The 26308-nt window shown below is 35.9% G+C and overlaps 5 protein-coding genes and 1 non-coding gene across 17 annotated transcripts; 4 read left to right on the top strand and 2 right to left on the bottom strand.

Moving 5' to 3' along the window:
- The first annotated feature begins 561 nt into the window (after positions 1-561).
- Positions 562-4965, top strand: LOC140863356 (dolichyl-diphosphooligosaccharide--protein glycosyltransferase 48 kDa subunit-like). Its single transcript, XM_073266725.1, has 13 exons — positions 562-939; positions 1048-1184; positions 1896-2021; positions 2361-2414; positions 2555-2668; positions 2817-2872; positions 2994-3035; positions 3510-3585; positions 3683-3754; positions 3914-4039; positions 4121-4225; positions 4493-4576; positions 4695-4965. The coding sequence occupies exons 1-13, from the start codon at positions 654-656 to the stop codon at positions 4740-4742; spliced, it is 1326 nt and encodes a 441-aa protein (XP_073122826.1). The 5' UTR covers positions 562-653; the 3' UTR covers positions 4743-4965.
- Positions 4966-5659: 694 nt separating this feature from the next.
- Positions 5660-5731, bottom strand: TRNAD-GUC (transfer RNA aspartic acid (anticodon GUC)). Its single transcript has one exon. It is a non-coding gene; the product is annotated as a tRNA-Asp (tRNA).
- A 238-nt stretch (positions 5732-5969) lies between these two features.
- Positions 5970-7537, bottom strand: LOC140864422 (transcription factor AS1). The gene has a single exon (XM_073268598.1). It carries the CDS (start codon positions 7244-7246, stop codon positions 6086-6088), a length of 1161 nt encoding a protein of 386 aa, XP_073124699.1. The 5' UTR covers positions 7247-7537; the 3' UTR covers positions 5970-6085.
- A 4012-nt stretch (positions 7538-11549) lies between these two features.
- Positions 11550-16640, top strand: LOC140863774 (uncharacterized). Of its 11 annotated transcripts, none has more exons than XR_012144023.1 (7): positions 11550-12574; positions 13511-13810; positions 13949-14074; positions 14544-14624; positions 15321-15388; positions 15489-15599; positions 16232-16640. XR_012144023.1 is itself a non-coding variant. In XM_073267419.1 (7 exons), exons 1-7 carry the CDS (start codon positions 11752-11754, stop codon positions 16236-16238), a joined length of 1473 nt encoding a protein of 490 aa, XP_073123520.1. In that variant the 5' UTR covers positions 11550-11751; the 3' UTR covers positions 16239-16640. The 11 variants fall into 11 exon arrangements, 3 of the variants coding, with proteins under 3 accessions (XP_073123520.1, XP_073123519.1, XP_073123521.1); XR_012144024.1 differs by having other exon boundaries at positions 15466-15599; XR_012144025.1 differs by having other exon boundaries at positions 15292-15388; positions 15466-15599.
- Positions 16641-19637: 2997 nt separating this feature from the next.
- Positions 19638-22748, top strand: LOC140865941 (uncharacterized). 2 transcript variants are annotated; one of them, XR_012144764.1, is made up of 7 exons: positions 19638-19721; positions 19812-20254; positions 20330-20374; positions 20468-20752; positions 20843-21021; positions 21823-22329; positions 22716-22748. XR_012144764.1 is itself a non-coding variant. In XM_073270783.1 (5 exons), the coding sequence occupies exons 1-5, from the start codon at positions 20026-20028 to the stop codon at positions 22036-22038; spliced, it is 954 nt and encodes a 317-aa protein (XP_073126884.1). In that variant the 5' UTR covers positions 19654-20025; the 3' UTR covers positions 22039-22340. The 2 variants fall into 2 exon arrangements, 1 of the variants encoding a protein (XP_073126884.1); XM_073270783.1 differs by lacking the exon at positions 22716-22748 and having other exon boundaries at positions 19654-20254; positions 21823-22340.
- A 363-nt stretch (positions 22749-23111) lies between these two features.
- LOC140866207 (uncharacterized) lies at positions 23112-26234 on the top strand. Its single transcript, XM_073271134.1, has 9 exons — positions 23112-23526; positions 23994-24040; positions 24444-24546; positions 24805-24891; positions 25161-25244; positions 25379-25432; positions 25684-25764; positions 25877-25922; positions 26009-26234. The coding sequence occupies exons 1-9, from the start codon at positions 23131-23133 to the stop codon at positions 26062-26064; spliced, it is 954 nt and encodes a 317-aa protein (XP_073127235.1). The 5' UTR covers positions 23112-23130; the 3' UTR covers positions 26065-26234.
- Positions 26235-26308: the final 74 nt, after the last annotated feature.

Below are 26308 nucleotides of genomic sequence, written 5' to 3'. Positions count from 1 at the left end.
GGGGCCGTGGTGAGGGATAATTACAGTTTTGTTTGGGGTGCGAAAGCTAGTGTGATTCAACATCGAAGATCTGTTTTGGAGTAGTCATTAGCTTTGGGATGGATTTTTGCTTGAACCGAGGTTTCACCAATGTTTACATTTTTTGGACTCTCTTTTAGTGGTGTGTGTTGTGGATCGACAATCAGAGACTCTTGGTCCGAAAGGAGCGATACTGATTGAGATTCGATCGCTATTTTCTACCCCTGGGTTTATTTCCATCAAACATATGCGGCGATCGACTAAAAAGAGTTGTTTATCATTTGGCTCAAGGAGTTATTAGTTCTTCATTATCTTTTGAATTTTTCAACGGTTGTTTACCATCCATCATGGCTTACTGATGTTGTAAAACTTGACTTCTTTCAACATCTATGGTAAGTTATTTCAAAAAATAAAAAATAAACAAATCCATTTGATTGAAATTGAAAGGCGATGGCAGAAACCTTCCTTTAACCCTCACATTTCCCCTAATTACAAATGCACCCAAAATTTGTACTCTTATTCGTTCAAGACCTCCCCCCCCCCCCCACACTGCCACAGTCACACTTCCATTCGTCAACTATTCAACCTCAAGTCTTCGCGTCGCCTCGCCCTAAACCCTCACAAGAACAAATACAATGGCAGGATCAAAATCCTCCCACATTTTCCTCTTGATTCTGAATCTTCTTTCAATTTTCCCTTTCCGCAGCTTTTCATTCTCTCCGGACCGTCCCACCGATCGCCGCATTCTGGTATTGCTCGACGATCTGTCGCTTAAATCGTCCCACTCGCTGTTCTTTTCGTCCCTTCAATCCCGCGGCTACGTCGTTGATTTCAAGGTCGCGGATGATCCCACCATCGCCGTCAAGCGCTATGGCCAGTATTTGTACGACGGTCTCATCGTTTTCTCTCCCTCTATTGACAGTAAGTTTGATTGGTTTGTATGATCGGTGGATTGGAGGGAATTTGATCGGGTTCTATTTTTTCTTTAACTTTTGTTTTGTTTTTTTAATTTATGAGAGATTCGTGTAGGGTTTGGAGGGTCGTTGGATGTGGAGGCGGTTTTGGATTTTGTTGACTCGGGGCATGATTTGATTTTGGCTGCGGATTCAAATGCTTCCGATTTGATCCGTAACATTGCTGCTGAATGTGGAGTGGATTTCGATGAGGTGGGTGATTCTGCTTCTTCTTTGTTTTAGATTTTATGTTGCAGAATAAGCTGGCGCATGAACTTTTACTTGAAAGCAAGCTAATGAGATTGAGATTTGTTTGATTAAAATCCGATTTCCTTGGATTTTGACTCATATTTTCATGCTGTCAGACCCCGGAAACCCTTTTTGCAGCATCCATGGTTCTTCATTGTTATTTATCACTGACATTTTCGAGTACATGAACATACAGTCATCAAGTAAAAATTTTAATATTTGCATTGCAATGCACGCATTCTGCCAGTCCATATGCTTGCGCAGTAGAGTTTTAGTTTATGTAATTGAAACCATAGCAGTGCTAGTTCTAATAGAAAAAAGGAACGCTCATAAATCAACCTTCTTATTGCCTTTTAATGCTTGTGTCTTCATTAAAAAAAGATCAGAGAATATATTTAATATAATTACCTCGTCAGCGTGGGGCCTGGCTAGAAAGCTCGGTTTTTTTATCATTACTTTAGATAATCAATAGGTAAGCACTTGGCAAGGAAGATAATTTTTGCTTATTTATGATGCACTGAACACTTGACTCCCCTTTGGATGTCTTTGCGATCTTCCTAGTTGTGCATTGTGATGTAATGCATCAATATACCGGCTAGTTAACCTGCACTTTCATATATATATATATATATATATATATATATATGATGTTTATGAGTTTGCACTATTGTACAGGCTCCCACCAGCATGGTCATAGATCATTCTAGTTATGCTGTCTCAGAAACTGAGGGAGACCACACGCTAATTGCAGCTGACGATTTTATTCAATCTGATGTTATTTTGGGAACTAAAAAGATCGAGGTCAGTTTTTATAATTGAATGACTGGTATGATTTTTTATTGAACATATTCTGGTGTCACGGGCATGCATTTCAGGATTTTGTAACTTCCTCACACATTTGTAACTGTTAATGTGTTTATTACTATATTTCAGATGAACTTTTATTCAATCTGATGTTTCATGGAGTGCAAAAATGAGGGGATGGTTATTGAGGGGCATGTGACTGGTGCATGCATTATTGCATATGCTGGTTTCATAAATGTGCATTGCTTGACTATGTATCTGCCATATGTGGTTTGTGTATTTATGCTTCAACTTAACTTATCTGATCTTTCGCAATGATTGGTATTTGCAAAACAGGCCCCTGTGCTTTTCAAAGGTATTGGGCATTCACTGAATCCAGAAAATAGCTTGGTAATATCGAATATTATTATGTTTGCCTTTGTATTTTTTTCACCACTATAGTTCATGGAACAAATATTGGGGTGAACATTGACTGATGATAGGTTTTCGATAATAACCTTCTCCACTGTTATTCCTAATGCAATTTGTAGGTTTTGAAGGTTCTTTCCGCATCTGCTTCTGCATACTCTGCTAATCCAAACTTGAAATTGTCTAGTCCACCATCGCTTACCGGAACTGCTATCTCTCTAGTTTCAATTGTACAGGTTAGTTATATCTATTTTTCATATTTTGCCTTGTTCGATAAATGCTCATCAACTATTGTGTTAGGATACATTTAAAATTGCATCAATATGCGGTTCATACTTTTTCCTCCAACATATATCTAGCATAACATAAAATTATGCATTACAGGCTAGAAATAATGCACGGATTATGATCTCTGGCTCATTAAACATGTTTAGCAACAGGTATGCTTTGCTGTGAAGTTAATTTTGCGTATATATTATGTCTTTTATATAAGAATTAGTTCTTCGAATTGCTTGAGTAAGCTCTTTTTTTGCAGTAAGAATTCTTTTTTTGTTGCACCAGGTTGTTCAGATCAGGGGTGCAAAAGGCCGGAAACTTGAACAAGTGAGTGTATTTATGTGCAATAGCACTATTTATTTGTCTTACGCCTTGTTTGCGTGTTTCGTCTAAAAAGCCGAATGACCTGTTGAATTCTTTATGTAAATTAATGCCGATGTAATCATTCGATCTGCTTTATCATGTCATATTACAAAGTTATGTTTTTATGCCTGATGTAGCATTTATACAATCTTGTGTTAGTTGAGTTGAGGATTATTGTATTATCAGAATAATGGAGTCATATAATCACTGCATAATTATATTTGATTATTATGACACAAAAAGAATTCCTGTGTCATCCTTGTTTTTGTTAGGTTATGAAATGTATTGTTTCCTGCAAATTTCCATTTAAAGAGGTGTGGTTGTCATTTTCATGTTTTGCTATGGAGGAGCATAATATTTCCGTCTGTTGTTCAACAAGTTAGAAGATGCTTATGTTGCTGCCTTTCAACTAACAGAAAATGTGATGTATGTGGACAGATATGTAAAATCTGGAAATGAACAGTTTGTTACTGAACTTAGCAAATGGATCTTTCATGAAAGGGGTCATCTTAAGGTTATTTATTTTAATGGTGATAGCATTCTTCGATTTTTAGGATCCATTTTTCAACAGTCAAACAATTTGGAACTTTTTTTGTTCATTCATGCTTTAGGCTGTCAACATGAAACACAACAAAGTTGGTGAAACAGAAGAGCCTCAAATGTATCGGATCAATGATGACCTGGTAATTCTAAATTTTTAAGTGCTAAAACCTTGTTACCTTTTTTTACTACCATTGTCTTTTAAACTCTACCAGTCAATAAAATAACTGACTTACCCGATCCACCTGAATGGTTTCTTCTGAATATTACAAAATTTTTTGACGATTAGTAATATCTTCTAGGAATTTTCTGTTGAAATCTTTGAGTGGTCCGGTACTAGTTGGGTACCATATGTTGCAAATGACGTCCAAGTGCAGTTCTACATGATGAGCCCGTACGTATTGAAAACATTGTCAACAGATCAGAAGGTAGGTTTCTCAATACATATGTACATCAAACTCTCTAATGAACACTGTGTACTCATATCTTGTATATGTGAATCGCTGCAGGGGAAGTATCACACTTCATTCAAGGTACCTGATGTCTATGGAGTTTTCCAGTTTAAGATTGAATATCAGAGGCTGGGATATGCTAGCTTATCTCTTTCCAAGCAGGTATTTTTATATCTTAGTATTTTGGGAGTTTTTACCCATGCGATTTGCAAACTTACCAGATTTAGAAGTTAAAAGACGAGCTAACATGATTGATAACTGTTGTTTGTCACAAAGATATCACTTCAGCTTGCAATAAAAACATCTTAAAATATCCAGTGAGAGTAGATAGAGTTGTTTACGCTGTATGCTCAATGCTGAGAGATTCTGTTTAAGGTGTTTAAATATCACTTGCTGGAGCCATATATGAGGTTTTTCGTTGTACTGCAGATTCCTGTACGACCTTTTAGACACAATGAATACGAGAGGTTTATCGTCACAGCGTTCCCTTACTATGGTGCTTCGTTCTCCATGGTAAACTCTCTCCCTCTGTCTCTCTCTCAATTTGGGCTGTGTTATTTTTGAAATTTTATGTCCTCAACGGGCAATTGTTTCGACATTTTCACTTAGCTACGATAATTGATGACTGCAGATGGCTGGATTCTTTATCTTCAGTTTCATTTACCTTTACCACAAGTGAAAGCGGTCTTCTGTAGACAAGCTTGCTGTTGATTATCACCTATTTAGTTCTTCTGGCCTTGCTATAGATGTTTCCCGAGGTTTATTGAAGGTCCTAACTTTATAGGTACGGCATGTATTGTAGCTTCAAGGACAATTTTGGATTAAAAATGAGAGGAAGTTTCAACTTTAAAGTTCTACCTCATTGAATAGGAATATATAAAATTTATCTTCTATTGTGGAAACTTTCAGGCACGATATTTCATTATTACTAGCCCCTTGCAACATGTTCACTTGAGATTTTTATTTGTTATATCATTTACTGAACTTTCTTTTTTTTAATGGAGTATTAATATTTCATTCGGAAACATGACGTCGTTGGGAGAAGAAGTTACAAATTGTGTTGCATTTAAATCACACGTGAATTTATGATTAAATTCATTTTAATCATAAATAAAATTATTATTATTATAGGACAAAATTGAGCTAAATAAATATTTTTTTTATGTTATGGTACATATTATAATATGATGATAAAATTCTCATCATTATAAGACAAAATCAAGTTAAATAATGATTTTTATGCTATGGTTAATTTTGAAGTTGAATTCGAAATATTATCAATTATAAAGACTAGATTTTCTTTTTTGATTTTTATGCTATGGTTAATTTTGAAGTTGAATTTGAAATATTATCAATTATAAAGACTATATTTTCTTTTTTTTTTTAAAAAAACTCTTTCTAAAAAAAATGAAGAAGAAAAAGAATAATTTTTTTCAAGACAGCAGACCGAGTAACATTAAAGAATTCTTTTGTATATTAGGCTTATTTAAAAGTGAGTTATGATCCCGTGAAGGCAAAAAAAAAAAAATAATAAAATAAAAAAGAATTATGAGAACCAATTTTCTCGTTTTAAGTTTCCATGCGTAAAAAACAAAACGCCGTTGCCGGGGATCGAACCCGGGTCACCCGCGTGACAGGCGGGAATACTCACCACTATACTACAACGACTTGCTTGTTAGGTTATCACATCTAATAAACCTTAAACAATTATTTACAATTCCAAACTACAAAGTAATTCGCGTTGCGAGTTTCATTGAGTTGGGGCTGAATTCGTCGCCCCCTCCACTGTATGCATACAAAGTCCAAAGAATCGATTACACCAAATTCATTCATTCGCATGACATGAAAAAGGTGATTTTATTACATTTTCATAATATACGATTTCATAACAAGACTCGCAATAACATTTATGTAGCCACTGTCGGAATTCCATTAACACGAGAGTATCAAAATCTGATAACATATGAACAATCCTGGAGCATTATATGTGATGATTGGGACTAGCAAGTACAGAATCTTGTCTCATTTATGGAGAAACCCATTGGAGGCATGTATCCCAATCTGCTCCAGCACCTTCTCCAGCTTCAAGTGTTTGCTGCACCATGCTTCCATTAGCTTCACCTCTTTGGCTTCAGCCTCCCTCTGCAATGAATTCAGTTGCTCTCTGTATTCTCCTTCCATTCTGCTCAAGAAAGCTGATTCCTCCTCCCTTATGCATCTTATCTTCGCCTCTATCTCCTCCGTCTTCTCCCTCCTCCGCCGCGCCTTCTCCGATTCCAGCTGCTGCTCCAGCCTGCTCAGTCTCCAAGTCGCTTCTTTCTTGTGCCGCATCCAGTTTTCTTTCCCTTCGTCCAGATCTTTGCAGAGTTGAATCAAGGTGCCCATCTGCTGAACCGGGAAGAACCGGGACTGGGTGACGGTGTCGGGGTGGGCAGGGTCGAGGACCGCCGGCTCGGAAGGGGAGAGCGTCAGGCTTACAGACGGGGACGGAGTGGAGGAAGATGATGTCAGAGACGACGTTGTTGTCGGTGTGTTATTCATATTCATCCACGGAAGAAGCCCAGCTCCTGTGCCGGAAACGGGATTCACTGGATCGGTGTCCGTGGCCGTCGCCGCCGTCGATCCGAGGGAGAGAATCGGCGGTGGTTCGGGAAGCGGTAGAGTCCCAGGCATGAGAATCGTCGACGGGGACTGATAAGCGAAGAGCTTCGGCTGCACGTACTTCTCCGCGAACGTCTCCAGTATATGATCGTACTTCCCCTGAGCGGCTTTCTCCGGCGACACGCTGCCGTTCGCGACGGAGACTCCCGGAGGATTGCCGTACTCCTGATTACCCTTCTGCGACTTCTGAAGCTGCTTCAACTGCTTCTCCTTGAACACCTCCCACCACTTCCCCAGCCGCTTGGCGGTGCGGCCGGGCACCTCTGCGGCGATCTTCTTCCACTTGTTCCCGTACTTGGCCTGCAGAGAAATGACCAGACTCTGCTCCTCCGGTGTGAGCGACCCCTTCTTTATCCCAGGCTTGAGGTAATTCTTCCACCTCTCGAGGCAAGATTTGGGGTCCCTATCAAGAGGCTTCCCCATTCTCTGCGAGATGAGATTCCATTCCTTTGGACCATACTGCTTGACATACGCGCGGAGGAGAGCATCTTCTTCCGGCTGCCACCTCTGTCTCTCCTTCATCTCTTCACCATTTTCGAATCAGAAAACACCCCAATAACCTCAACTCCTCATTCTTCCCTCAAGATCCCTTCTTGGGTCAAAGCACAAGAGTGAAAATATATAGCAAAAAAGGGTACTCTTCACTGTTTCCCCATAGCTCAAGGGCAGATGAACAGGGGAAAAATAATGTATTATATAGTAGTTGGGGGAGTAGAATTCCTGTATATAAATACAATAATAATATAATTACATAACATAACATAACATTTGGGTAAAAAAATCAAGGGAAGATAACAACAGTGGGGACATGGGGAGGTGCGAGGGTGGCTGAGTGATGATTCAGAATTGTGGTGGAAATGACAGGACAGGGGAAGGTGGGTGGGGTGGGGTGGGGGGAGAGGGGTGGACTGTGTTCTGGGGGCTACTACTAGTGTAGTGTAGTGTAGTGTACAGTGGTACTGTGTTAAAAAGATGCCAAGCTAAAAATGAGCTGTGTTAAACACTTGCTGGGGCCATTTGTCTTCCTATGCCTTTTTCTTTTCTTTTCTTTTCATCTGCGTTGCTCCCACGCTCCAATCATTACACCCACCCATCAATCTTTGTCCAATGTATTTCAAATACCAACATTTTAATTTTTGTACGTGGTTTGAGGTTTCCTTCTTCTTTTTTTTTTTAGTCCATGGTCGTCCTTCATTTATGTGAAATTCATCATTTATATATGAATACTATCAAGAATTGGTTCGCATTTAACATATGTTATCTCGGTTTCTATCATGTAGATGACTTTTTTTTTCGTTTGGGTATCAATTCTCGAACATATAAAATTATATTATATTTAGAGATACTTTTCTCCACTCTTTTATTCCTATATGCTCTATTGAATGAATTAAACAGAGATAAACTGGGGAGTTTGTTTATAATTTATTTTTTTAATGATTTTTTTTTTCGATTTTGTGTTCTATAATCAGGACGAGGGTAGCGTTTAGTATCTAATCAGTTGATTTTTTCAGTTCTATTCGAAAATTGTTGTTTTGATTCTGGTGATATATGCATCGTTTGATTCCATACATATTAATGAGTATAAACTCATCGATATAAAGACGTAAACATATATTGCTAAAGGCGTTCAAATTGTGACACTCGTGTTCGATTGTTGGTAATCTTTGATTAGGATTTAGGAGTTCAAAATAATCAAATCGATCTAAATATAAATAATTTATATATATATATATATATATTTGAGATCGAATTCAATTTTATTCGAGACTCAAAGTATTTAAACATGTAAGCAAACTTACTTATAAAATAAATAAAAAAACATGCAAGCAAACAAGAAAGTAAAAGCATTAATTTAAAAGGGGACGCGTGGGTGAAACGTTGGAAAGAGAAGCGAGTTGGGGGAAAGGGGAAAAGTGGGAGACGCATCAACGCATTTCTCGGATCTGCTGTGGGGAAAAGAACCCAACCCGTATTTAGTGTTTTGGTCCGTTTTATTTTTTGGGTGTGCCCTTCTTTTTCCCACCTCGGGGATCCCATTTCTATTTCATGCCTAATCATCCCCACTTTTCCACCACTCTTTTTTTCCCAATTCTAAATCAACCTTTATATTTTTTTTGTTCTTTATTTAATGAAGAAAAATGATAACTTGTTTATTTTCGTTATTTTGATTATGACAAATTTCGATATTTTAATGAGTCGAGCTCGATCTTCGATTCTTGAAATTGAATATTCCGATCGAATTCGAATGGAGCTCGACGTCCAATCCTAATCGTGCAACAACTTTTGAATAAAGCATAATCATAATCGTTTTTAGCACAAAAAGTTCGGAAGTAGTTTTTGGAAATTTGAAAATTAAAACATTTTTTTACTGAAATTTACGGAGTTAATATGATCTTTTGGGAAATTAACCTTGACATTTTGGGGTGTAATATGCAGAATTTTGGAAATTGAAGATAAAGCTAAAAGTTCTCTATACTCGTGTTCAAAAAGAAATGGTCCGTGTCGCTTTGTTTTTGTTTTGATTTTGTATTCTACACGTAGAAAGGGGACTAAACTATATGATAATCGATAAAGAAAAAAAATATATGAAAAAGTTATTTAAGATAAGATTGTCATGTAAAAATTATTCTTATTATCGAATTGTGACGTTTGTTTATTACGTGATTTAAAAATAAAAAAATGCTATAAGTACAACAAATATCGTGTACAACGATATTTATAATAATAATATCGTGATATTTTGTTATTTTATCGCAAAATTTTTTATTTAATGTATGATGAAATTTTGATAAATTAAATTCTTGTATTTAATTTTTTGTGTATTGAAGTTGTCGTGACTTTTGATAAAAAGAATAAATATTTCATCATACTTGTAATTTTTTAATGGAAGGAAAAAAAAACAAAAGTTATTCGGAAAGAGATTCTATAAATGAAATTTCACAATTCCACCCACCCAAAATTCTAAAAGTAGATCACTTGTTGGTACTACCTTAATAATTCCACCCCTATGGCCGTATCGTATTATTTTTAATTCCTAAAGTTTAAAATTATTTCTCTCATCTATTGATTATTTCGAGTTTTGTTGTATAATGAATTTAATTTAATTATATTATTTTATAACTATGTAGGAAAATATTATTAATTGTAATTGTAATTTATTTTTTAATAATTTTTAGAACCTAAGTTCGAAAATTTTGAGCTTGGTCACTTTGCGTTTTTTAAAACCTTCTAGGTGAGTCACATGCCAAAATAAAGTACCAAACGAATTAGCGCATCAACTAAATTCCGTGAATAGCCAGAAGAGCCAAGACAAGATGGACAATAGTGACCATAGTAATAAGTTGTTTACTATAATATACTAAAAAATAAATTGCATTTTGAAAATTAACCAAACCAAACCCCTTATGCATTTCGGGGTTTTCTTAAAATAGATTCATTCGCTTACATCGATGTTCCAAGATTCAATGAATATCTGCTTACCAGAATATCATATGCAGTCTTCGTGATTAAATGTGAAGTGTGAATATTTTTCTCGGTTTTAAACACAAAAAAAAGGATAAAAATATGTTTGAATTATATTTAAATAATAGATACTATAAAACTTCTTGAAATAAAAAATAAAAAATCCAAAGGCTCGGAGCCTTGTCACCTTTCTCTGTTTATGTAATATTTCATAAAAGCTCTACAAAACACTGCATTACGTCTATAATTCAATAAAGAGTCCTAATTCAACTTTGAATCGGATTGGGCCTAGAATTGGACTAGGGTGAATGATTTGGTTGATTGGGCCAATTGGAAATGTTGGGCTTTTCCCAATCCGTCGGCCGTCACCCGTCGGTTTAAACTAACCGGCTCTCAATCGACAGATGGAGGATTAAGCCTAAATGTTTTCTTTTTTGGTTTATTATGATTAAAAACTATAGGTAAATTAAATTTAAATTTAATGTTCCTTTATATTCTTTCAAATTTGTATAATTAGATTTTAATCAAAAAATCATTCATTCTCTATATTGTACTTCAAAATTATTCTTGAACTATTTGTTTTTAAAATTTTGAGGGTTTTAAACGATTTTTAATTAATTTAATTAATTTCTGATTAAAATTCATCGTAATCAAATTTATGATCAACATCTCAAGAAGTTGATGATCAAATCGAGACATAAATCGATGATTAATCAGAAAGGTAATCGATGGGATAAAAATTCAAATATATTAATGAACAAAATAATCTCAATCTCATAAACCCAAGATACAAGGACTCAAACCAATCAAACACTCTGTCTCTCATGTCCAAGATACATTCTCATTTGTTCTCTAATTTGAGCTCTCTTTATCTTTGAAGATTATTGTTGTGTTCTTTGCTAACTTGAGCGTCGGAGTGTCTAAATCGGTGACCATACTCTGAAGAGTGTTCGTGGTCTCCGACGAGTGTTCGTGATTCAGATGACGATTCACGAAGTTACAGCTAACAAGTCCATGCTTACGAAATTATGACCTAAGAAAGTTCAGCTTACAAACCTACGCTTACTGTGTTTCATTTCAGCTTACAGACCTTGTGCTTACGAGATTCTACTTATAAACCCGTTCGATTTCATACTCCGATTTTTGTAGTTCGAATATTGTGTTTTTTAGCTGCATGGATGTAACCAAAACCGTCAAAATTATATTCAAAATTAGGAAATAATCACCCTTCGAAGTATCGATTCCGATCATCGGTAGGTGATCAAGAACCATGGTCGGACCTAACCTTACCCTCTCATTTCATTAAAAAAGAAAAAAGAAAAAAGAAAAAAGAAAAAAACAAGTAGGAGCTGTTGTAGTGGACACTTCCTAGGTCGTGGTTTGTCCAAACAAGGTCTTGAAAGTACAAGTAACGCCGCGCCGCCGCCACCCGCCGCTTCTACTCTCCCAGTGTCTCCTCGTCAAACCCAGTTCCAACTCTTTCCCCGACACCCGCAAAATCTGTTTCTGGATCAAGATTTCTTGAGTTAGTCCCATTTCGAATCCCAATTTAGATTCCGTTTATTATGTCATCATCTCCTCCGCCATGTGAAGCCCGGCAGTTGATTCTTCCCAAGCTCCTTCACACTTCCACCCCACATCTATCATCCCTTCTGTACGATCCCAAGTCCAGTTCCCTCGCCTTTCGCCATTTTGATTCATCGTTTTCAGTGTACCCTTGTGTTAATCTTTTGAATATTTCATCTTTCCCCTCCCCACAAACTCTTATCCCTTCCCCAACATCCTCCGCCACCTTCCTCCACCTCCAAACTTCTCCCGAATCCACCACCACCATTTTCCTCACGTGCTCCCCCGTTGTCCGTCCTTCCTCATCCACCCTCCTCCGCTTCTACCTTTTGCGGGACGACCGTTTCGGGAAAATTAAAGTTTTATCCAGTCACAGGGATTTGGAGTGGGATCAGGGTAAGGGAGGTATGTTGTTTAAAACTAATCACGGGATCTCGATGAAATTATCTGGTGGGATTAATGTTTTCTCGCTGTACTCGGTTTCCAACTCTAAGATATGGGTTTTTGCTGTGAGATTGATTGGTGATCATGATGGTGCCCAGGCTTTGAAGCTAATGAAGTGTGCGTTGATTGACTGTTGTTTCCCCATATTTGAGATTAAGGTTTTGTTTGGGTTCTTGATTCTTGGGGAAGAGAATGGGGTTAGAGTTTTCCCTCTCCGGCCCTTGGTTAAGGGTAGGCAGAGAAAGGAGAAGAAGAGTGTTGGTAAAAGATTGAATTTGCATAGTGGATCGAGTAATGGAGGGAAAACTTTGGCCACAGACGGAGAATTGAATTTGTTATCTGTCAAGGGTGAAAAGAGTGAGAGGCACAATGATTCGGGTGAGTTTTTTATTAGTTTCTGACGTGTTTTGATTTCCTTCAGTGTTATACTTTGATCAGCTGTAACTGATCATAATCAAGCCATGTATAATTTTCAACTTTAGTTCTTTGATTTTTCCTCCGTCCTTATGAGTTATGGATGATTGAGTTAGGAGTTTAGAAAGATCAAGTTTTTGGTGTGTTGTCTGTAGTTATCGGATTTCATATGCTTGGTTATTTTGTGTGGAAAGTGTTGCGGATATGTACAATTTCATGTGCCAGCTGAATCTTCCTTCTATATTTTAATTTTGTGAAATAACATTAGTAGCGGGAAGAACATTTCATAAAACGGCTGATCTGGGTGCTTTAGTGCTACTTTGGTTTTACTTGAATTCATGGTCGACATTTATGGCTAATCATATGGATTCTGGAGCGCGTAGCTATAGGTTAAAATTATCCTTATTTTAATTTGCAAAGCCTTTGGAGTTGTTTGGTTTGTTGAGGAACTACGGTTTATAGAATCTCACCAACATTAAGGTGGCTGAGCAGATATGTTTAATCTTTGGAGGGATCGAGTGAAATTTAGCGCATATTTTTCATTTGCAAAGTTTTGAAGCCACATTTATGATTTTTATGGCACCCAACCATTTTACTATGCCTTAGCTTAGCACAATCTGTGACACTTTTTGGATCATTCCTCTTAAATTTTAAGTAGGTTTTGTTGTTGTTGCGACCTATTTTTCTACTTTTTAGAATGTGGTTATGTGTTAATTGGTAATGAAATTTCTTTTATATTTGCCTTTTTGCTCGTTCAGCTTTGCATGAAGAAAAATTGGAAAATCTTCACTTATATTTCAATGTTTTCTGAAAGTACAGTTTTTTCCTGATGCTATAATGTTTAGAACTCTGAAACTTTGCCATTTTCTCCAGCTTCTCATTGTGCACTATAACTTGCAGCGAAGTTGAGGTTTACGAAATTGAGACAAGACTCTAAAGACACGGGTGGTGTATTTGTGGCTTTTGAGGATAAGGATTTTAATGGTTCTGTATCAGTGAAGATGCCTGGAAAATCAGTGAAGGCGATTTCTGTTGAGGCATTGTCCGCAAATAAATTTGTGATCTTAGACTCTATAGGAAATTTACACGTGTTGTGCCTCTCGTCTTCACTTCATGGATTGGATACCGGTTGTGTAATGAGGCAGTCAACTCAAACAATGAAAGTTCTTAAGATGGCTGTTTTTCATGATGTTTCCGCAGGTGGATTTTCGAAGCTTATAAGTTATAAATTGTTCCTATTTATTTGTAGCACTAAGCATAGGTTTCAGAAGAAAACCAAAAGGCCTGATGGCATGTATGGTTATTTTCTATCTAAATACACTTGCTGTCGATGTTCAGTGACACGAACCGTCTGGATGTCAGATGGATGCTATACTGTGCACCTGATGGCAGTTTCTGGGGTGGATGCTTCTGTTGATGAATCTGAAGTGGAGGACACAGATGAAAAACTAGTGAAAACTTCAGGTTCCGATGATTATCTTGTATCCCATATTCTTCATCATACCTGCTCTAATGTGAGAGATGACCATATGATCCATGTGGCTTCATCATTTTGATTTGAGGCAGAATGTGTTGGCATCATGAAGTGTTTTAGATGATATGTGTCAACCACCATTCATTATTTGATGACCATGACCTTCAATATCCTCTAGGGATTTGTTTTAGTTTTATGATGTATTGCTACATCAACATGGGAAAACACACACACACAGCCGAATGGATTTGATCTTATGTTGGAACAAGAATTTGGATCTGAGCTAGATCTTTTGATGTTGTGAATCCAATTATGAAACAAGATTCAAAGAGTAGTTGGATCTGGCAGTCGCTATGTCTTATGTTTAATTAAGTCTTTCTATGCTATCTGCTGAAGCATTCCTTCTATTACTATGTGATCTTTTATGCTCTGAAACTAAATCATCTGCCTTTTTGGTAGTTACACAGGCAATTTTGACCAGTGAAAAGATCCACGATATCGTGCCTATGGATGCTAATGCTATTCTCATTTTGGGACAAGGTATGCCAACTCTAACCCCATCCACTTTTCCAGATCAAAGACACGAGTGTGATATTCAAGAATGACTGCATACTTACATTTTCTTAGTACTGTTCTTGTGGTATGTGAGTGTCAAATGGATATGAACATTTGATTCTTGCCATCTCAGATTTAATACCCATATTTTTAATCATGGAGTTGTAATTTTTTTTTTCTCAGTGTTACAAAAGTGAGGATTCCATTTCAGTTATAAATAATAGCATTTCATTAAAAATCATCATCTTATAATTACTTAACTGAGCTAATATTCTTTTGGGCTTGGTTTGCAGTTTCCAAAATTATGAATTCCCATGGTACTAAAATCTCTGGGATTATTTTCCTTGTATTCCATTGTCTTTTGATTGCATTTCTGATGTTAAGTTTATATATTTTTCCCCTATTCCTGATAAAACATGATATTCATATTCGTTTTTTTTGGGATATAATTGAATTCATCTTCTGCAGTCACTGTAGGAAGTAGTTACTAGTTAGTTCATAAGCAATATATTTTGGACAGTACAAATTTTGAATTCACTACTTGGTGTTGGCCCATGTAGTGATTTTACTGATGTATGTACTATTTTCATCTTGCTATCCTTTTTTCCTTGTGCATCTTATTTTTTTCTCATTTTTATAAAAAAATTGACAGGAAGCTTGTTTGCTTATGCAATTTCTTAGTCTCACCTGGTGATCATGTTTTGGGAGCAATTAGTTCGTCACATGCCAAAAATTCTACAGTTTTTCAGGTGAATATGTGCTAATACTGTTGTGCCTATAATTTTTTTCCAGCTGTTAGATATGAAAATTTTCTCAATACTTGCAGCATTCTTGATTCTGAACATAGCACATCTGATTTGCTCATCAGATGAAGTATAAAGTATCAGTGCTGGGAACACCGAAGTTTTTCCTCAGGCTGTTGTTTGATTGGGTCCATGCACCATTGTTTTGCCTGCAAAGGTTAGGTTTTTCTTCTTCTCATGCGGTAGAACTTATAATTGAATGTTACAAAAATGTCTGCCACGGTGTCGGACCAAGAACACCAAGAATGGTTCAAACAAGCCAAGTCTTTTGATCAATTATTAGGCCTAAAGAAAAAGCTTTAATCTCATCGTTACATTTTCTTTTTATTATCAAGATGTTCGTACATTTCATTCAGGGTGATGTCTTTATTTAATTTAATTTTTTTAAACTTGAATCGTAGTTATAGTTGAAGTTTTTTGAATTGATGGCACAAGTACACCTGTTATGTGATTATAATTTGTAGAAAATCACAATCTCACAGGTGTCTTAGGCATCACATTATACTCTAGCTTTACATATTGTACGTTGATTACGATTCTCCTAAGTGCATGAAGAAGAACCCTTGTCGTATACGTCGTCGGAAGATACTTAAATTTTCATTTTTCTTTTCTCCAAATATGTTATTTTGGTGGTTCCGTGTCTTAATTCAATCAACATCCTCATCAATGCACCAAACATGTTTCCCTGAAATTCCGATGAAGTGACTTACTCGCAATAAAGAACTTAATAGGCAATCTGTTTCTTCTACTCTTTTTTTTAATTAAAAAAAAAAACTTTTTCATCAGCAGAATTTGAAGGATCTTCCCGATGACTTTCAATGGTGTGACCACCGAATAACACAATGGTTAGATGAGCCTTCTCTTCAGCACGGGCTCTCTCATGGCTGCCGCTCTACTCGTCTATATGTCATCCCCAGTTTGCCCGTGGTGTTCTGAACGCTTATTTCTTTGCCGAGGATTCTACCATATTTCCTTACTCGGGTGTGCAAAGTTGAGAATAAGGGTCATTTGATGGATATTCGGGAGACGTGAAAATGAATCGATCTCGATTGGTTTCATTTCCAGAGATCGAAAGTATTCCTGCAAATGAAATTTTCAGATTGTTTAGTCCGTATCTGTCCAGTTGTTTCTTACCTGTGGGATATTTGTTGAACCAGATTTTAAATATTTAAAGAGTGAGACTTGGTTTGATATATTATATGATGGAGCCAGTGGAATCTCAAAAGATCATATAATGCCATACTCTGAGGCAGAGAAGTAAGACAAAAACCAAAATCTAGTAGAGCCTAGAGATTATGATAGCACATTCAGCAAACAAAATGGTGGGGCCTACTCTCTCTGCAACTTGGAAAAAACACACATCTATATATACTTTTTTAGAAATTTAACTTCCGGTGAGAGTTTTTTTCTTTTTTCAAATTTGTCATTTCATGCCATTTCTTATTTTTAATTCATTTGTCATTTGTTTGATGTAATTTTTTTTTTCGAAACACATTTATAGAAAAAGAAAACTATTTGTGGAGAAAAACTAATCGTTGACGGTTCGTGAGTTTTAATATTTTATTCATACAATATAATTATATATCTTTAATATTATTATTATTATTATTTTATTTTATTTTATTAAGTGTGCGTATCCTATTCTAATTATTTTTGGTGTCATGGTTTGTTTTTTGAATTTTTTCCTTTTGTACCCCTACACTCTTCTCTCTCCAACTCACTTCTTTTACATTTTCTCTCTATGATGATACGTGTACTAATTATTCAGCAATTTGTGAGTGATTATAAGTGATTTTGCTAAGTTTGTCTTGTTATTAATTGATTAGTGTTCAACTACTGTAGCTAATGGATTTTGAGTAAGCCAGCTGTAACTGTTGACTTGTGGTTAGCCTATGCTATAATCTGATCAAACCGAAAACACAGATAGCAGTATAGCATCGCAATCATCTCAAACTAATACCAAAACAACATCGATTCAAAACCAACACATTACAAAACTCCACTTTTCGAAATATGCTACAAAAATCATGACCCAATTGAACTATTGATAGATATACTATTAACACATAAGAATTCTTGAATTAATGGTTCAAGAATCATCTTATTTATCAATCCAAAAACTTCTGGTTAATGGATGATAATACCATTGTATACTATCAATAATTTATTATATGGGATATCAAAACCAATCAAATATGTCAAACTGTGAAGTATTTGTATCAATAAGTTTTACAGGTATCTACACTTCTAACTCCTCACATCCTCTAATTCTTTTATCATATCTTTTTTCATCAATTAAAACTAAACTTCATTCATGACTAATTTTTTTATATTTTAAAAAATAAATAAATAGACAAACACTTTAAAATTAACAAATTATTTAATATACAATACATTATATTTAATATTTTACACACGCAACGCGTGTGCTCCGTCACTAGTTATATATGAATTTCGAGCTTCTTAACTTTTATTATCAAACTTTAATGTTCCAAGAAATATTTCAAATGGCTCATGAATAGGTTTAAAAATGTTGAGACGAGCTAAAAAAAATCTGAAATTTTCTAACTTCAAATTGCGTCGAACTCAAATATGTTTGATTCGAGCCGAAATCGAGCATTTGAAAAATATTTACATATAAAAAATTAGATAATATACGTGGATCTTAGGAAAAAAAAATTATGTGTGGAGAGGAAGAAAAAGAAGATTGGAGCCGATGGGGGTGAAAGTGCCAATGCCATGATGATGACCATGACCTGTCTCACATCTGCACATGCACAATAAACATTCTCATCTCTATAATTCGACACCCCCCACATATTTCTCTTTCAGACCCATCACATTAACTTCTTACCTCACCATTTTTGCATATTCCAATCAATTAGCTTCATTATCTATTAAGAAATGATAATTCATTATGCGTGTAAAAAATGAGTGTTTTTTAAACTTGAGATTGTATTTTATTAACAATTAGAGAATAGAATCATTTTAAAATTTTATTTTAAAAAAATAGACCAGAATATCAAACTATTATTACGTTATACCTTCCCCCTCTTCTTCTTGCTCACAGTTAACTTACTTCTCGTACTTTGGGGCACTGTTTGGTTTGAGGTATGGTATAAGTAATATATAGATAAGTAATATAATGTAATAAAAAAAAAATAAAGAATGATAGTTAAAATAATATTGAATTTGATTGATATATTATAGTTTATTTGATTTGATTGATTAAATTTTATATAAAAATGTTAAATGACTATTTTGTCTTTTTAACAATAAATAAAATAAAAATTATATTCTTTATAAGGGGTAATATATTAATTTAAATTTAATGATTTTATTGATGTAAGATAAATAATTAATGATTTGATTGATGTAAAATAAATAGTTAATATATAGATAAATAATATGATGAGAAGAACGTGGGATGAAATGAGATGAGTTATACATATATTGGTAATATGGCAAACAGAACGGTGCCTAGCGGTCCAAAATATTATAGTGATTGCACAAATACATTGTGAATGTTTTAGGGTGCATCTTGACAAGGAAAATCTATTGTCTTCGATATGTGATTTGTAGTCCATATAATACTAAGATTTCAAATTTGAGAAAATGTATCATTGAAATTCAATTATAACAATCTCCGTCGATTCAATAAAATAGAATTCTACTGACTTTTCTTTTTTTCTTTTTAAATGCTCACGGAATGATCAAAATAAGGGGAAAAAATTATTTGAAATGAACTGTAATTCAAAATTAACCTATCATGTACCATACTCAAAAATTCAGGACATGCATGACAGAAGTGTGTCTCAATTCCCAAATCAAGAAACACAATAAATTATTGATGTCCCACCAATGCAAGGGTGTCATTATAGCACCACAAGTCATCAAATGGGGTCAATTTCCTTGGCCTTCTATGCTTTAGCAATAACAAAGGACAATGATTTTCACATTGATCCCAACTGTCTAAACACCAAAATTTTGATGATTTCAACATAAACATTTCGCAACTCTTTAACTCGTGACATGAGATGACGAAGATAAAATGAAAAATAAGGATAACATAACTAATTTTTTTAGCTTTAATTATTGTAAAATTTGAGTCGAAAATTGAGCACTAGAGCAATTAACCTAAATCTTAGTTCAATCAGATTCACTACAGGGAAAATTTCAGCTGACACACCTATTTCTCAATTATCAGGACTCGAACCAGATATCATATATAAAATAAGTGAACCGCTCTCTAGCGCTCAATTTTCGTTCATATTCGAAGGTATCATTTTGAATAGATAAAAAGTTGTAGACAAAGATTTAAAGCATTAGATATTCCTGAAAAATTTCACTTTTTACTCTCTAAATTCAGGAAAGGGATCTTTTTTTTCCTGCATTGCCTGAAAAAGAAACAAGAAACTTTGAATTCGAGAGCAGAGAATTGATGAATTTGAATTCTTTGGCCAAATTTTAAAGTTTCTTGGAAAGCAGCTGAGCTCTTGGGCATCTTCTGCTGATTCTGCAGCATTCCAACAAGAGAACACACCAAGTCGCAGCATGTTCTATAAAGTGAAGCCAAACCAAACATGTCATCAATACTGACCAAAGGTTCCATGGAGCAATGCCACGTTACTTCACGGCGACACGACGACACGGATTTCAGCTTGAAAGAATGGGCAATCAAGGCCCGAATATCCCGCGAAAACACGCATTCTAGAAGATTTTCTGCCTCGAATTTACGGAGTTTTAGAGAAGATCTAGCATCAAGCATAGCCATTTCCAGCACTGCTTCCTCCCCAGGATACACAGCAAGAGGTAACAACATATATTCAAGATCAAGAAGTAAAGCTATAAACTTTTCTGAGTTCTTATTTTCTTGAACTGATGCAGAGGAAATTAACCCTTCAACATATTCATTTACCACTGCCTTAAAAGGTAAGAATTGGCAAGGAAAATTGAATTCAAGAATCAAGATACAGGTTTCTTGTTTCTACTTTTAAAGAACAAGTTTGGCTATTTTGCGTGCAGCATTACAGGCCAAAACTGTGTATTCGTGGGAGTATATCCCAACCGATGGAGCCGCCACCCTTAGCTCCAAGTGGAATAACGCAGAGAAGTATATAAGCAATCCCTTATCAGGAGAAGTCCCTTTGGAATGTTTATCTGCAAAAACACTGAGCGGGAGAACGTTTCGAAGTGTAACGAGTAGGATCACTATGTCAGCACCACTCATTTATCCTTCTCACTTGCAGCAGTTTCATGCCAAGTCTCCAATAATTGAACTTGAAGATGAAACGAAAATCACCATTCAAGGTCTTATCTTTGTTTCTTTTTTCCAACTTCCCATTTCTATACAGTGTTGATTTTGTATCAGCCAACGTTATGTTTTTTGTTCGAATTTAGAGAAACAACCGTGCACGACTAGAGACGTGGGAACGCAGAGCACTCCGGTCGATGTTAGTTCAAGCAGTCCTAGTCCTGCTTCCACTCCTTCTATTGAAGAAAGATCAATAAAGCATGGTGAAGCAGAAGGTGGAGATTCATCTGTTTGCTTCAGTGAAAACTCAAAGTCCGAGACAGAGGTAAATATCAAGTTACCATTAGTATCTTATATTAAACAGTAGAGTTAGTAACTATGCAAAGTTAGAGGATCAAGAAATGAATAAAATCAGAAGCATCACTTTCTTGGTCCCAATATAAGCAAGTTGTAGGAAAAAATGGTCCCAAGCGAATTACCACAGGCATCCTAAGCTTGAAAGTTCACCACATGAAAAGCCTAGCAAAGTTGCACGGTTTAAAAAACTTAAGTTTTGATTTAGATTACGTTGTGAACGGGAAATTCGATTCGCCTCAGACCTTTCTTCTATACAAAGGTTTTTTTTCTAACACTTAAAATCAAGTCGAGGGAAGTACATTGTTTTTTGAAACGACGGAATCCATCGTTTATCCTTGTATGTTATTTTCGACTCAGATATCGCTAAATCATTTTTACTATCAGTCGTAACTTTTGGAACAAGACTGAAATGAATCTAGCAAAGCATATCACAAGACAGTTCCCTAATGATTTCTGGGGTGGGGGGCTGATAAATGGTCCCTCAAGCATGTGCCAGAGCACATGTGTTCTTATGTGGTCACACTCTTGATCTTGTTCTGTATATCTTCATCTCCCCCTAGATTACACTTTTTGTCTTCACCCTTTTCACCAATGGCCAAAATCTGTTCTTATTGGAAGATAATAACAACCCTTTATTTACTTGACAAAACCACCCCCACAAGTTACTGCCATGCTCTCAAAAATTTGAAGATAACACCAAGAAATCTATCACATAGCACTGAAATGACAAATCTGACAAGAATGCTTCTGGTGCAAATGGCCCCGGCAGGTGGAAGAGAAAGAAACAACAGACAAACAGCACACAGAAAGAAATGAAGCAGAAGAGACAAAGAAAATGAGGAAGCAGATAATGTGCATCATGTGCAGCAGCAGCAGCAGCAGCAGCCAGGGAGCTGTGGGATGCCTATCGATTATATCATTGAAGGGTTTGTGGATGAGAACAAGGACAAAAAAAGGGCCAAAAATAAACCAAGAAAAACACTAACCGTTCTACCATTTTTGTACCCTATAAATAAGAGGCTGCTCAAAAGAATGCATTGTAACTTTGTTCATCATAAAGTAGAAAGATGCTCCATTTTCAAGCTATTCCCTCCCATGTAATTATGGAAGTACTGTCAATAGATGGGCTGGCAGAACAATCGTCTAATTTAGATAAATAAAATGTGTCCCTCTTGTGCATTGAAGTTATAGTATAATCTTCTTTCTTTTCTTTCTTTCTTTCTTCGTTTCTGTGACACAAACATGCCATTATAGTAATCTGCAATTGCTGATTCAAGTAAGTTCACTTGGTCCTTTTTTGGATAGGAATTGCTGATGAAAAATATGATTCATTGATATCAATCAACTAGGGAACGAGCATCCGACCACACTCGTTGGGTGCTAAACAGATTAACCAATAGTGCCCCAAACAAAAACATTTTTTTTTTGGTGAACTTGACAAGAAACTATAACAAATAGAGCAACTTAGCACAATGACATGAAATATAAAGTATACGAGAAATTCAAACGGGAAACCTCCACAACAAAAACCGCGCAATCGTGTTCCACCAAAATAATCTCCATTGTGATAAATAATAAGTTCATGATTAGAAACAAGTGGTACATAATTATGAATCTATCCTGATATCAACCCGACGAACTCATGTATAATTTGTTGTGTAGAGGCAGACTGATTCGTAACTCGTCGCAACCCACCACTAGCCTTGAGAGACCACCCATAATTTTGGTGGATTTGGAAATTATCATCCACCTCATAGCCAAGGGGTACTTCAAAATATACCCCAAAAGTTTTTCTAAAAGTATTGTCCAAGTTTTAGCTCAATCAAATTATTAGATCTTAATCGCAAGCATATCACTAACAATCTTGTGTTGTGAATGTAGAGGACATATTATTTAGGCAAAATATGTATCACTTGATAGAAGATGAAGTAATTATATTGGCAGATGCTCTCCTACAACAGTTTGGTTGAAATATTTGGGCCTTGACCCAGACCTTCATTAATGGGCTTAGAATTCGATATTCACAGTTGCCACGTCATCACCAAAGATTTGGCAGTTAAACGGTGGCCACAATTTTATGTTCTGCCTTCCCTCCAATCTCCGGATAACACCACCACTCGCCTTCTCACGTATGCAGATGAAACCGGCGGCCGCGGCGGCGACTATGTCAAGTGGCGGCGGAGGAGGAATGACACTTAGCGCTCTGCGTTTCGGCACCACATCTGGGCGCTCCTATTTTCTCTCACTGAATCGACGGCTGCTGCCTCCATCAAAGTCTATCGAACCCGACCACTCCGGTGTTTGCTTTATTGCCGGGAATCAAGGTTCAATTTTTCTCAACATTCAAGCTGCAACGAAACTCAAAATTGTTCCCAGAGCTGCCGAATCGACTCAGTCGTCCTCTCCTGTGGCCAATGCTGCTGCAAACATCAAGAAAGACACTATTCCGGATAATGAGTTTTCGCTCGCCAAGGTACCCTTTTTTACTGTGCAGTGTTTCCTAATTTTTCGGCTGTTTTGAATTTTGGCATTTGTAGAGCTATTCAATGCATGCTATCAAATTATGAAACCTTTTTTAACCGTATGCTGCTTTATATTTTTCAGAATCATCAATTTTCAAATGAGTGTGTTGTATAGGATGTGGTAAATGGTAATTTAGTGTTATTCTGATTATTTTAAGCTTCATTCGGTTCATTGGTTACAGCATCAAAGGATTTATATAACTTCTCAATGTCCCACTAACAAGGCAATCCAATCTTTGGTTTTCCATGACAAAGGTCATGCGTGAGTGACAAAATATCATGTCGCTTACATCTAATATTTAGCTCTTGCAATTACATGTTAAGAGTATTCGGCAAATGTTATTTCCAAACATTTGTGAAATCTCGAGTGGTAAAGCAGTTTCCTTCACAATGACTAACTTTCGATTCTTATGCCCAGGTTTCTTTTGGTGTAATTGGATTAGGTGTTGGCGTTACACTTCTCTCGTGAGTATATTCTTTTCTTTTTTCATGAAATATCGTCTCTTGTCTAGCCTTCTTTCATTTCTGTAAGGAAAAGGACCATTGAATTCCTGATCTTTTCTTTTTAAAAAAAAAAAATTTATCTGGGTGTGTTGGCTAAAATAATTTCTTTCAAACAGCATTCCAACCATTCTTGCACTAGTCACACGACAAATTTAACCTTTTCATGTTTTGTAATAAGTGGTCAATGCAAAATACCCAACATGTGCTCCATATTTTTGTCTTTGCATGTATTTAGAAGAGACCTCAGAACATAGGTTATTTTCAGAGTTCTCTACTTCTCTTCATATATTTTGTGCCCTTTGATTTTCAAGTAGCAAATGTACCATGAATAAGATTGATGAATTTGACTAGTATGCTCACACAGCTATGGATTTGGGGCATACTTTAACATCCTCCCAGGATCTGAATGGTCAGCACTGATGCTGACCTATGGCTTTCCTCTCGCAGTAATTGGCATGGCTCTGAAGGTTAATATCTTCTTAGTTTCAAGTTTCAACATACATTCCGCGTTATATTTCATTCTATCATCCTTCTCTATTATTTGCATCTATACATACATGCTTATTCTAAACCATATGGTATTTGTTTATAACTTTACCTATGCATGATGCACAAGGAAGCTAGACCTTTACTAATTTTACTTGCCGAAGTTGAGAAGGATATACTTATTATGCCTTTTACCCTTGCCTTATATATGATGTTCATGTCTTTATATTGTTTTCTAGTATGCAGAGCTTAAGCCAGTCCCCTGCGTGACATACTCAGATGCTCTGGTGCTGAGAGAAAAATGTGCAACTGAAATTCTTAAGCAGGTTCTTTTTTTTGTCATATTCCTTGTACACTTCACTTGAATGACGCAAACAATTGCCGAGTCATGCTTAGTTCTGGTGATTGCTTGCTCCTATTTGAAACATCTTGATATTAAATCCCCTATTCAAGTTTGCATTACAGCACAAGATATTCATTCCCCTTTGCTGCTTCCTGTCTTAAAGTAATTAGTTTGAAATTGGATGGGTATCATTTTAAATGACATTTTTAGCTATCATCCATGCACTTTTAATTTTTCTGGCTTATTTGCTAGGTTAGAAATGATGTTACAAGATACCGTTATGGGGACGAACAGCATCTGGAAGAAGCATTAAAACGAATATTCCAATATGGACAGGTAGTCAAACCCCTTGGCTTTCTTCTGTGTCCTTCCAAACTCAGTCCAAATTCGAAAGATTTAAATCATTGACGAATTAAATGCTTGTTCGTTCATATAATTGATATGGGATCTCCATTATACTTTTCTGTTAGGGTGGAGGAATAGCACGCAGGAGTGCCCCAATTCTACAAAGTATCCGGGAAGAAGTACGACCCCCCGAAACCTGCTTTATGTTCCTAATGCTATGTCAATAGTTTAATCTCCCATATCAAACTTGTATTTGTGTTAGCTTTTTCACTAATAGACAGTCATCTACAATTATATTCATTTGCTATTACTCCGATGAGCTTCAATTTAAGTATAAGTTGCACTATGCATTACTAAGTCCGTAATTGTTGTTTTGCAAATTTTGACAGGCTGTCTTATTTGAACTTATGGTTTTATTTGTTTGTTTTAGGTTACTGAGGATGGATTATACTGTTTGACATTGGTATTTGAGGCTAAAGCCCTGAGTTTGTCTGATTTTGAGCAAAGACAGGTAGGATAATAGCAAATCTATGCGAAATATTAATATTATGATTCTCCAATGCCACCCTTCTGAAATTCCAAATATCCCCTAGCTAAGTTCTTCAAAATTTGCTCATTTGCAGGCAAAGTTTACTTCATTCTTTGGACCAGGAATCACAGCTGAAATTGGTAAGTACCGTCGCCTTGTTTACGCAGTATATAACATACATTTGTTTCAAGTTCTAATTAACACGGCTTCGAGTTTGTGGATGCAGCCGAAGGACAGAACAATTTATACGAGGTCAAGCTAATCTCCAATACAACACCGTAAATATTTGTGTAAGTTTCACAGGCCCTCTATGGAAAACTGAATGTTATACTTTTCTAAATGAATTATGTATATTTTAATGGAACATGTGTACAGCAAAATGTATATTTATTACACAAGTTGGTAAAGAAGAAGTGGCAAGAACAAAGGTGTTAAGGGATTATTTCTGGACTGGCAACCCATAATTCATGAGAAAAGCAGAATATCAGAAGTATTTCTGGCAAATTTTCGTTAAGTTTTCATCACA

The sequence above is a fragment of the Henckelia pumila genome, chromosome 4 (genome assembly GCF_033568475.1).
Source record: "Henckelia pumila isolate YLH828 chromosome 4, ASM3356847v2, whole genome shotgun sequence".
NCBI classification, from domain to species: domain Eukaryota; kingdom Viridiplantae; phylum Streptophyta; class Magnoliopsida; order Lamiales; family Gesneriaceae; genus Henckelia; species Henckelia pumila.
Note: the sequence above shows the minus strand (reverse complement) of the source record. Positions and strands in the feature narration are given on the sequence as shown.

Excerpts from the sequence above, each read along its gene's own strand:
- LOC140863356 (XM_073266725.1), top strand. The coding sequence starts at position 654 with ATGGCAGGATCAAAATCCTCCCACATTTTCCTCTTGATTCTGAATCTT. Across the intron at positions 1,185-1,895 it reads GTGGAGTGGATTTCGATGAG|GCTCCCACCAGCATGGTCAT; the intron begins GTGGGTGATTCT and ends ACTATTGTACAG. Across the intron at positions 4,577-4,694 it reads ATGGTGCTTCGTTCTCCATG|ATGGCTGGATTCTTTATCTT; the intron begins GTAAACTCTCTC and ends TGATGACTGCAG.
- LOC140864422 (XM_073268598.1), bottom strand. The coding sequence starts at position 7,246 with ATGAAGGAGAGACAGAGGTGGCAGCCGGAAGAAGATGCTCTCCTCCGC.
- LOC140863774 (XM_073267418.1), top strand. The coding sequence starts at position 11,752 with ATGTCATCATCTCCTCCGCCATGTGAAGCCCGGCAGTTGATTCTTCCC. Across the intron at positions 13,811-13,948 it reads TTTTCATGATGTTTCCGCAG|TGACACGAACCGTCTGGATG; the intron begins GTGGATTTTCGA and ends GTCGATGTTCAG. Across the intron at positions 14,625-15,320 it reads TATTCTCATTTTGGGACAAG|TCTCACCTGGTGATCATGTT; the intron begins GTATGCCAACTC and ends GCAATTTCTTAG.
- LOC140865941 (XM_073270783.1), top strand. The coding sequence starts at position 20,026 with ATGTCATCAATACTGACCAAAGGTTCCATGGAGCAATGCCACGTTACT. Across the intron at positions 20,375-20,467 it reads ATTTACCACTGCCTTAAAAG|CATTACAGGCCAAAACTGTG; the intron begins GTAAGAATTGGC and ends TTTTGCGTGCAG. Across the intron at positions 20,753-20,842 it reads AACGAAAATCACCATTCAAG|AGAAACAACCGTGCACGACT; the intron begins GTCTTATCTTTG and ends GTTCGAATTTAG.
- LOC140866207 (XM_073271134.1), top strand. The coding sequence starts at position 23,131 with ATGTTCTGCCTTCCCTCCAATCTCCGGATAACACCACCACTCGCCTTC. Across the intron at positions 23,527-23,993 it reads ATGAGTTTTCGCTCGCCAAG|GTTTCTTTTGGTGTAATTGG; the intron begins GTACCCTTTTTT and ends TCTTATGCCCAG. Across the intron at positions 24,892-25,160 it reads CAACTGAAATTCTTAAGCAG|GTTAGAAATGATGTTACAAG; the intron begins GTTCTTTTTTTT and ends CTTATTTGCTAG.